Source organism: Phalangium opilio, unplaced genomic scaffold (assembly GCF_054372755.1).
Source record: "Phalangium opilio isolate 3A_F unplaced genomic scaffold, DU_Popi_V2 ptg000246l_1, whole genome shotgun sequence".
In the NCBI taxonomy this organism is placed as follows: Eukaryota; Metazoa; Arthropoda; class Arachnida; order Opiliones; family Phalangiidae; genus Phalangium; species Phalangium opilio.
The window spans coordinates 6,166,917-6,178,572 of record NW_028324225.1 but is presented as its reverse complement, the minus strand read 5'-3'; the positions used below and the strand labels follow the sequence as shown (position 1 = coordinate 6,178,572).

Here is an 11,656-nt window from a genome sequence, read left to right as displayed (position 1 = left end):
TACCTTGAAGGACCAGAAAAGTAAATTGATGCGATGGGCGATAGAATTACAAGAGTACGATTTTGACATCATCCACTGTTCTGGGAAATCTAATAGAGTCGCTGATGCTTTGTCCCGACCTATTGGGGATGTTACCGAAGGTGAGAAAACCCCGATAAAAACCTTCTTGGGTATTTTTATAGCCGCTGATGAACATGAAGTGGATCCGTTAACGAAGGATGAGATACGGGCGGCCCAGCAGCAAGACCCCAAGTGGACCGCAGTTTGGACCAGTCTTCAGCGTGGTGAAGCCCATGCCTTATATCAAATGACGGATAATCTGATCTTCCGGAAAAGTTCCTCTTATCGCCCCGCAAAGCTAGTAATCCCGGACGCCTTACATGCCCGATTGTTTGACATTTATCATAACCATCCCCTTTCGGGGCATCGAGGAAGTCTCGCCACCGAGCGGAAGATCATGTCCCGATTCTATTTTCCGAATTTTCGACCTATCATTCGTCGCTTGGTGCGACAGTGCTTGACCTGTCAACAGTATAAGGCCCGTAATACTCAAACCCCCGGTAGGATGATTTCTAATATAACTACTTATGGACCGAACCAACTTGTCGGTATTGACATGATGGGTCCGTTACCTACAACCCAACGACAAAATCGCTTCCTCGTCGTTATCGTCGATTATTTCACAAAATATGTAGAACTTACGGCCATACGTAACATTACCGCTCTTACTATTGGTAATGTATTCTTGAAATATATCTCCCGACATGGATCTCCCGAGGCAGTCTGTTCTGACAATGGGGCGCAATTCACCTCGTCCCTGTGGGCCTGTGTTTGCCGTTTGATGAAGGTAAAACCTAAGTTTACAACACCTTATCATCCTCAGACCAATTTATCGGAAAGAGTTAACCGGGTCTTGGGGGAATTAATGAGTATGTACGTTGGAAATCATCATAAGCATTGGGATTTGGGCCTAGAGATGCACCAGTTGGCCATCAACTCTGTCATACATTTAACTACGGGATTTTCCCCTTTTGCATTACAATATGGACGGGAACCTCGCTTACCGTGGGACCAGGACGAGGAGATTCGTGACCTGTCCACATTAACCGGCAACGATCTGCAAGTCACCACCTATGAACGCGGACCGTTAAGGGACTTACAGACCATTCGAGAGGAGGCAGAAGCTTTTTCCCGGCTCGCTCAAGCAAAACAAAAACATTACTATGACCTGCAGTATAGTGGATCCGAATTGGAACTAGGACAACTTGTATGGAAACGCACCCACAAGTTATCACAAGCCGCGGCAGGGTATACCGCTAAATTGGCACCAGCATGGGAAGGACCATTCCGCATCATCGCAAAACAAGGGCCATTGACATACCGACTGCGTCATGAAATATCAGGGGCCCCCGCTGGTACCTGGCATATCAGCCAGCTAAAGTATTTTATTTCCCAGGATCACTTTGCAGATAATTTACCGACCGATATCTCCATCGAGGATGAGGCCAACGTCGATACTGATGATGCGGCTAACATCGATGTCAATGATCAGGCGAACACTAATGCCGATTTATCTCGGAGCGATAGCAATATTTTAACTCCTAATTTAAAATCATCTTTTAATTCTTCCTCTATATCCGCTACCGCTACTGTTGATGTAATCGGCGAAAACGCTACTGAAGACTCACTTGTTGCCATCCAGGATCCCGAGCCCTCCGACACTCTTTTAGGAGATTCTATTAATTACTCCCTGGACGCAACTACACCCAGCAACAACCCCCTGCTAGCTCCTTTCGATCTTGGATGGATTCGGGAAATTGTTCAACGCAAGAAACCGTCTCCCACTGGACAAACCCATGCGGTATACTACTACACGTCTGGGCCGATTCGGGTTAAATTACGATCTTGGCCCGATTATCAACAAATTCCCCATATCCACACTGGATTTTGCCGAGATAATTTTAGTTTTAAACCTGATCCTATACCAGGTGCTCCCCCAACGCAGGAAATTTTTAGGGACGCCAGATAGTCTCGATTAATATAAAGGAACCATATAATTATCCCTCCACTGGTGACATAATAATAACATTCTTATCCTCCCTAGAATGGACTCAACCGCCAATGACCTTGTCGTCCTAGTACATAGTCCCGGTCGACGCTCCGTGGGGGTAAGAACAGGGTCACCCCCTTTCAGGAATTCCGGCTATTATCGTCATCCGCACCGTTCAAGGAGTCGGTCTCCTATCCGACCTATGGAGTCCCCGTCACCGAGTCCATCTCCTACCCGATCGTTTCGGCGATCACCTTCCCTATTGTTTAGGCGGGAGCCTCAAATCCGCCCTTCACGTCCGCGCCAGCGCAGCGGTCGTTCTTTATTTATTCACCGTGCTTCACCTCGTCCAGGATCACCCCTTCGGCCAGCGACTCGTCCACCGTCACCAGAACCACGACTACAGCGCGGCAACCATTCTTTGGTTGTCCGACGGCCTTCACCTCGTCCAGAATCTCCAGAGCCTTCAATCCGCCGTTGGACTGCTCATGGGTTCCCATCTCCCGAATGTCGGGAATGTGGTTTTTTGGGGCACAGCCATTTCCATTGCCCATACCTTCGGAGGTGTTACCGGTGTCGTAGGACAGGCCACCTGGCCAGCACATGTCCCCATCCGCGCCACGTCCTACGTAACAATCAACAGAGACAGCTGTGGGGTTACGAGACTCTGGATCCGGCTCGCTTGCCGCGACCCGCAGGACTTGGACTCGGACTTGGGCATAGGCCCCGACAATAATGGACATTATCTTTCTTTCCTTTTTTTGTTTTGTTTATTAATTATATATTGTTATTATTTTTGACTGCCTTAACGCGCAGGTGTTCCTATTTATTTCTTTTGGTTATAATTTTATATGCCCCTTTAATATCGTTGCCGTTGTTCCAGCGAATTAGGGGGAAAATGTAAGGGCCGGCAGATGGCGTTAGAGTAGGTTGCCCTTGACCTCTGACCTTGATCGCAGAGATAAAAAGCGACGGCAGAAAGAGGAAAGGGGGCAGTTGAATCGGGCGGCCGATGAAGATAATTCGTGTAACAACGGTAACGACGCGGGTCACAAGAAGTATTGTAAAGTTAAGGAGGACAGTATACGCATAGAAATAATAAAAAGAAAATATCTCCACTGAACGTAACGTATCTTTTATTAACTCTTTATAGCATGATGTATGTTCTACCCTAGTTAAGACTGATTTAGGGCCTCGGTTATTTGTTTGGCTCGTTACAATTAGAAGAAGAAAAACATTTCCATTCTTTTATCCGATGTTTAAACATGCGCGAGGGAAGAGAGTTTGATATCTTCGCAATATCTGTTTGTTGCGTTTCGGAAATAAGATTAACATATTCCGATATTTGTGTGACGTTTAGGGGAAACATTTACTTACGCATCGAAGCAAATAGTAAAAGTGTTTTTATTTTACATCAATACGAAATATCTGTCCTTTGAAACTAATTTGACCATTCCGCGTTGACGGAAAATATCATCTCTTATCGGTTGAAAGTATAATTGGATATTTCATCGGTTTGAGAGAAAATATGATGATAAGATTTAAAATAGGCTTACCAATAATTAAAAATGAGCTTAAAATATTAATTAATATATTACTTAGAAACATATATACATATCTGTTCAATTATTTCTTATTTCACTTCAAAGATTTCTTAATTTCGTTCTAACATTTCTTATTTTAGTTGAAACATATCCTATTTCCGTTGAAACATCCCCGATTTCCCTTCAAACATTCACGGTTTCCGTTCAAACATTCACGGTTTCCGCTCAAAGTTTCACTATTTCCGTTCAAAGTTTCACTATTTCCGTTCAAAGTTTCACTATTTATTTTCAAAAATTCACTATTTATGTTCAAAAATTCACTATTTCCGTTCAAAGTTTCACTATTTCTTGTCAAAGTTTCACTACTTCTGTTCACTCTAGAGAAATTCGTAATCCTACTGCAAAAGTTTATATGGAAAACGAATTTTCAAGGTGAAAGATACGTAGTGTAAAACGGTGGATTTCAAAGTTCAGACTAAATAACAGAAAATCAATGAACCACCATCTCCTCATTAACATTAATTTATGTTTTGATATTATTGCAGTTTGGTTTCTAATATGTTTTTAGGTATTTACGTAATAGAAAACGTTTTCAAATGACTGAATTGCGATTAAGTTCTGTTCACAAGAAACTAATTTAAAGTTTCGGCAAACACTAAAAATTGGTTAAAGTTTCGCTAAATGTTTAGTAAACGTTTCGTTGTTCAACTTAAATATATCCGATATTGTTAATATATGACTATTATAAAACAGATAATGAAGTTGAATGACGAAAAAGTGGTCGAAAGTGTTGTTAATCTACTAAAATCCGGATGAAACTGATGTGAAATGAAAGCTTTCGATTGAAAGCGAACTAATACAACTAAGAAAGTGGATCAAAGTTTTGTTAAACTACTAAAATGTGGTTCAAATCACATTCAAAGGAACTAAGAAGCAGTTGAACGTTCAAGAAATGACAAAAGTACATTGAAAGTGTCATAAAATGTCTATAATTCAATTAAAAACACTAAAAATTGGTTAAAGTTTCACTAAATGTTTCGTAAACGTTTCGTTATTCGACTTATATTGTTAATATACAGGGTGTTTCTGAAAAGTCCATCACAAATTAAGGGGCGTGTTTATGGGACCAAACTGAGCGGAAAGTACCAAAGAACATGGGGTGTACAACATTTTGTTACGGAGATATGGCCTTCCAAACATTCGCCCCTAAAACAAGGAAATATCCAAAAATGAGGAGTAACACTTAAGACCGACTAACCAGCTTGTTTAAAATTACTAGACAATTTCAATAGCCTTTAATCGAACAATTGATTTCTACCCTTACTAATCAGAAGCGTATAAATGAGTAGAAGTATGCCTACGGTGGTAATGTAAAATTAATCCCAAGTGACATGATGTTTCAAGATCTTCCCAGCACCAAGTAAAATGGTTCTGATTGAAGGGACTTTTATTAGCACAGCGTAAACAACGTTATTTTCAGGAATTAGTCCAAATGTCCACGGGCGGCATTACAAAAACGAGGCAGTCTTTCGAATGATACTTGGACATGTTGGAAGATCCCTGGCTTGTTCCTGTTATCTCAAACCGTAAAAAGCTACGCAAATCTTCATCATCACGGACAACACTCTTGTACGTTAGGTATGACCTTGAGAAAACCTAAAAGGACATCTCGAATGTATTTGAAAAACCCATCTCCAATTAAGGGGCGTGTTGTTTGTTTCCAACAGAGTAAACTCGCCCAGAGAACAATTACAATGCAGAGCCACGTTTCGGCGTTAATGGCCCACAAAGGTGGTCCCAAACAAAAGAACAAACTTTAATTTGTTTCGTTCAGTAAGTGTTTCATGTGTCATAGATAAAACGCCATGATTAATGCACAAAGAAAATGTTATTGACAAGTTTTCGGACCGCGATGCTGAAATGTGGTGGTGCACCATCGTGCATGAACCACATTCTGTTTATTAAACCTAAGGGTACGTCTTCGAGTAGTTCTGGTAAATCGTCCCGTAAGAACTACAAGTAAGGAACACCGTTTAACCTGGGCTCTAGGAAATATGGCCCAATTAAATTGTCACCCACAATACTACACCACACGTTTAAGCTGAATTGTATTTTGTGAATTCTAACGCAAGTTGCGTGTGGTTTTTTCTTAATCAGCAAACCAATTGGCGGCTGCTTGTTTTTGGATCGTCCTCGAAAATAGTGAGAACTTCGCCTATTCTTAAAAAACAGAGCACTAAAACAGAGCACTATGTTTTTTAAGAAAGGAATAAAAGAGGTTTCACGTACATGTGTTTGTTTTATTAAACTCATAATTCAACGAAGTCTGTTACAATGCCTTTCTTCACAAATGCCGAATATGCGGATATGCACCTAATGTATGGACTAGCCGAGGGGAATGCCGCTGCAGCTGTACGCTTGTATCAGGAAAGATTTCCGCAGAGGCGACTACCAAATCGACTGACGTTCGAGGCTGTGGACAGACGTTTGAGGCAAGATGGACGAATCCAACCGGCTGGACCTCAACCTAGAGCGAGAGCCATCCCAGAGGCCGTAGAAGACGAAGTTCTCACCATTTTCGAGGACGAGCCTGAATCAAGTACCCGCCAAGTTGGTCGCCGATTAGGCGTAAACCACACGCTCGTGTGGAAAATCCTCAGAAGCCACCGGTTTCATCCTTTCCATGTTCAAAAAGTTCAAGGTTTGAATCCAGCGGACTACCCACGACGCACGGCGTTTTGTCAGTGGTTTCTGGCTAAAGTAAACGATATCGATTTCCCACGGGATTTGTTGGTTACTGACGAAGCTAACTTTTCACGGGATGGTATTATTAACTTACATAATAAACATCAATGGTCCCAGCTAAACCCCCACGCAACTTGCGTTAGAAGTCACCAAGTACAATTTAGTTTAAACGTGTGGTGTGGTATTGTGGGTGACAATTTAATTGGGCCATATTTCCTAGAGCCCAGGTTAAACGGTGTGGCTTACTTGCAGTTCTTACGGGACGATTTACCGGAACTACTCGAAGACGTACCCTTAGGTTTGGTAAACAGAATGTGGTTCATGCACGATGGTGCACCACCACATTTCAGCATCGCGGTCCGAAATTATCTTAACGCGACCTTCCCTTTGCGGTGGTTAGGTCGAGGTGGACCTGTGGAGTACCCTGCTCGATCACCCGATCTGAACCCTTGTGATTTCTTTCTTTGGGGCCACCTGAAAGACTTAGTTTATCAGACTGAAGTGCCCGATGTTGAAGAGCTACGTCGACGAATAATTCACGGCTGTCAAACAATTCGCGAAACTCCAGGCATTTTTCAACGTGTAAGGGAATCATTTGTAAGACGTGCTAATGTGTGCCTTAACGCGGGTGGTGAACACTTTGAACAATTTTTGTAACTAGTTGCAATTAAATGTTAAAACTTGTCAATAAATTCATTTTCTTCGTGCATTAATCATGGCGTTTTATCTATGACACATGAAACACTTACTGAACGAAACAAATTAAAGTTTGTTCTTGTTTTTGGGACCACCTTTGTGGGCCATTAACGCCGAAACGTGGCTCTGCATTGTAATTGTTCTCTGGGCGAGTTTACTCTGTTGGAAACAAACAACACGCCCCTTAATTGGAGATGGGTTTTTCAAATACATTCGAGATGTCCTTTTAGGTTTTCTCAAGGTCATACCTAACGTACAAGAGTGTTGTCCGTGATGATGAAGATTTGCGTAGCTTTTTACGGTTTGAGATAACAGGAACAAGCCAGGGATCTTCCAACATGTCCAAGTATCATTCGAAAGACTGCCTCGTTTTTGTAATGCCGCCCGTGGACATTTGGACTAATTCCTGAAAATAACGTTGTTTACGCTGTGCTAATAAAAGTCCCTTCAATCAGAACCATTTTACTTGGTGCTGGGAAGATCTTGAAACATCATGTCACTTGGGATTAATTTTACATTACCACCGTAGGCATACTTCTACTCATTTATACGCTTCTGATTAGTAAAGGTAGAAATCAATTGTTCGATTAAAGGCTATTGAAATTGTCTAGTAATTTTAAACAAGCTGGTTAGTCGGTCTTAAGTGTTACTCCTCATTTTTGGATATTTCCTTGTTTTAGGGGCGAATGTTTGGAAGGCCATATCTCCGTAACAAAATGTTGTACACCCCATGTTCTTTGGTACTTTCCGCTCAGTTTGGTCCCATAAACACGCCCCTTAATTTGTGATGGACTTTTCAGAAACACCCTGTATGACTATTATAATGGAAAGTGCGAAAATGCGATTTTAAGTTATGACTGAAACACAATTGAGAATGAAGTTAAATGACTATAAAGTGGGCGGAAATGTTGTTAAATTACTAAAGTGTGGATAAACCTGATGTAAAATGAAAACAAATCGATTGAAAGTAATCTAAATCGACTAAGAAAATGGATCAAAGTTCTTAAAAACTTTATCAAATGGTCAAATTTCAATTAAAAGTGACGTGAAATGATTAGCAATGCAAATAAAAGTTAGGTTTTACTTTTAAAATACACTTGAAAGCGATGTTCAATAACTTAAGTGTAATTGGTATTACTGTTAAGAGACTAAAAATCAAATTCCATTTACGATATTGTTAAGTTTACCTTCGTTTCTAGAAAGTGTGTCGCGGAGATCTTATATTTTTCGGATTAAAGCAATAAATCCGCAAGTCGAACATTTTGTTAATAAATGTCTAAAACACAATTGAGAACGAAGTTCAATGACTAAAATCAAAACGTGGACGAAAGTGTTGTTAAATTAATAAGATACGGATCAACCTGTTATAAAATTAAAAAAAAATTCGATTGAAAGTAATCTTAAATGACTAAGGAAATGGATCAAAGTGTGGTTAAACTACTAAAATGCTGTTGAAGACGTTGACAAATGACTAAATTTCAATTAAAGACGACGTCGAATGACTAGCAATGCAAGTAAAGTTAGGTTTTTCGGTTAATTAACGTTTATTTAATTTCCATTACGATAATGTTAAGTTTTTCTTGAGTTTTAGGAGATCTTGGATTTTAGGTTAAAAGTAATAAATTTGCAAGTCGAAAATTTCCAAAATCCGGGAAAATAACCGCTTCGAATTGCAAGGTGAAATAACTATCGCTAATCAAAAAGCAATCAGTGAACGATAAAACCAATTTTATTCTAATTATGAACTAACGAATTTGTGTGATTTAGTTAGAAATTTCAATATATCACAGAAAAAATTACAAATTATTTGAAACCAATGGAAATACTCGGACTCGCTAAAGTGAATCATCATCAGCCCTGGATGGATACGTCAAGGCTTCGAACCTCAGGACCGAGGAGGGGCCGCGTAATGAAACACGCGCCGGGAAATAATACGCGCGTGGCGGCCCGCCTCGATCCTGAACAGGGCGGTTATCCCCCTCTTTGTAGACCTTAAGGCCAACACCCCGGATAATCATAGATTAAGAACCGGTATTATTCCAGGACAACAGCGACAACGGCGGTCCTGGAGGCGAATTTCTTCAGGGTTAAAGGAAAATGGATCGTTAAGGAGCTGACGATGTTCATAGGGGAAACGGGCGCCTACGAAGTCTGGATTTTTCAGTCACCATGTCCATTCTCGGAACTATCCATGAAGGATAAAAGAGAGGTCCGCTGGTTGTCTCGCAACATTTGCGATCTTAACTTCGAGGAGGGGGATTATCCCTACGAGACGTTAACAGAAGTGGCGATTATATTCGTCTGCGGGCATAATCCTTCGTAACGAAGGGGATGGAGAAAGCTTCGGTTTTATCCAGGGTCTTGGGAGTGGAAGTTACCAACGCCGAGGAGTACGGGTGTCCGAAACTGACCACCATCGAGGACTGCGAGACCCCCAGAGCATGTACCTTCCACAGGGATGAAAACAACTGCACCCTGGTGGAAGCCGCGAGGTTGGCTACATGGCTCCTACAAAAAGAGTGCGAGAGCATTCCGGTTTTTAATTAAAAAAATGTACAAAAAAAAGTAAATAAATAAGCGGATTTTATTATATTAATGTCTCTTTGTAGTTTTTTATATAGACAATAAATAATTATTTCATTTCATATTTTTTTTCATTTGCTCTCAGTCCATACTTTTAAGTTCAAATAGATAAGTACAGAAGTAAATTAATTTCAAAATCATGTTTGCTTCCATTATCAGTTCACTGGTATGTTATCGAGATGAAGTTTTTGAGTTTAATTCTATTACCCTTTTAGATAGAGTAATATGATAGGAGAGACTACGTGAGGACGCCATCTTGGTGTCAGACGTGAACAGGGCTTAAAATATAAATTATATTAAACCTACGTAAAATAATTAGAAACCCATATCAATCAAACATTTTCTTTTTATTCGAGATTCTACAAATATTTTTTATTATTTAACACTATCCTTAGCCCACAAAATGTAGAACTTACAAAAGTTTTATTAATTAAAGAAAGTCTGCGAAATACTTATTCGCGAAATAATTATTCGCGTCATTGGATCTCATGTGATAATGAACTTCGTGAAACATTAAACTGTGAGTGTTATCACACAGACACTTGGCTAACCTGCAAATCTGCAGGGCCTTGAATATATAATGCGTAGCTAGGTCGTTTTCATCACTATAATTTTTCCTTACGGTTTTGTTAGTTTTGTACACCATAAACATACACATACACATATGAAGAGCTAAGTTCAGAACTCTTAAGTACTGGTATGGGCAATGAAATTCGTATCCACCGTAATAAAAGGTGCGAAATTTACATTCCCCCTCATTGCGGGGGTGACAGCTCCCTAAATGGCAAATATCTGGGTTTTGGCATTCCGTACATTTTGTGGGGTGTGAGGTGTACGGGAAATTCGAGGATAGTATCTCCCGCAAATTCTTCCAATTTGAATTGATGGGTCTTCTTATTTATGATACATGGAAACTGTCTAGCATACATGTCAATTAATGACCCTGCGGGTAATTGTACTGTAGAAGTTAGTAATCTGTACATCGCTAAGTGTTTCAAACCAAAATTTATATTAGGGCCATTAACGTATTGCCATATATAACCTTCACCATCGTCTACTTTATAGACTTCATTCGGTGAGGGGTTTATTAGTAAATCCCTCGTCTCGGGATCTGTAGTCATTTCGGATTTTCCGTAATCTTTATCCCATCCGATAGCACCAAATTTTTCAATTCGTCTTAAGTTGTTTCGTCTAACGGCGGCTTCTAAAGTAATGGGTGAATTCATTCTACCATCATCACTACAACAGATAGGACAGGAAGGCGTGTCCGGCGTATTGTCAGTTTCGGAGAACGCTTTTGATTCGTCCCTGATGGAGTAAAAATGAACCGAATACACTAATTATAAGTCTGGATGCAAATGGACATGCAAGGGTTAACTATATTGTTAAGAGCATACTTACAGTTGAACTGAGTCCATTTCTAAGTGATGACACGTGGATATCGTTAGCTGGGGTGAAAAGCTTGAAGAGTCGTAAAATGGCTTATCTTTTAAACTACCGCGTCTTTTAAAGGATCTTATCGCGAGACGATCACCCAAGATATGATGGGTGTATTTTCTCAATCAACGACGTAACGGGAATTTACCGTGACGCTCTGAACCCGGGTATTTACCATGGCATCCTCAAACACGTTGACGAAAGACGATATGACAATTAATCTCTAGGCCTAACATATATAATTTCCCCCTCCCACCACGTTGTCGAAAGTTAACGTGACGTAGAAAGCCTCGAGTCGCGTGTAAGACAAGGGTTAGCGAAAAGTTCAATTTTCAACTCCAATATCGGGGATAATATGTATTCGTATTTACACTTTAATTGCATTCTAAACCATTGCAGGTTACGAAATTCATGGTTCACCCTGTCCTCTTGAGGAATCACGTACACCGTCGTATCCGAAAACCGTACACTCTTTTTTCCGTTCATATTCCCCGCCTACTTCGTTAAAAATGTTAAGCCTAACATAAGGTATTTCAAAAATATATTTTAGGTCGAACACAGTGTATTCTATGACGCCTGATTTTCTAATTTCCCCAGCCGC

General features: G+C 40.5%; 1 protein-coding gene across 1 annotated transcript; it reads left to right on the top strand.

Moving 5' to 3' along the window:
• The first annotated feature begins 4,671 nt into the window (after nt 1-4,671).
• Nucleotides 4,672-9,582, top strand: LOC149612289 (uncharacterized). Its single transcript, XM_089858565.1, has 4 exons — nt 4,672-5,232; nt 5,322-6,515; nt 9,079-9,319; nt 9,364-9,582. Exons 2-4 carry the CDS (start codon nt 5,929-5,931, stop codon nt 9,580-9,582), a joined length of 1,047 nt encoding a protein of 348 aa, XP_089714691.1. The 5' UTR covers nt 4,672-5,232; nt 5,322-5,928.
• The last annotated feature ends 2,074 nt before the right edge of the window (nt 9,583-11,656 follow it).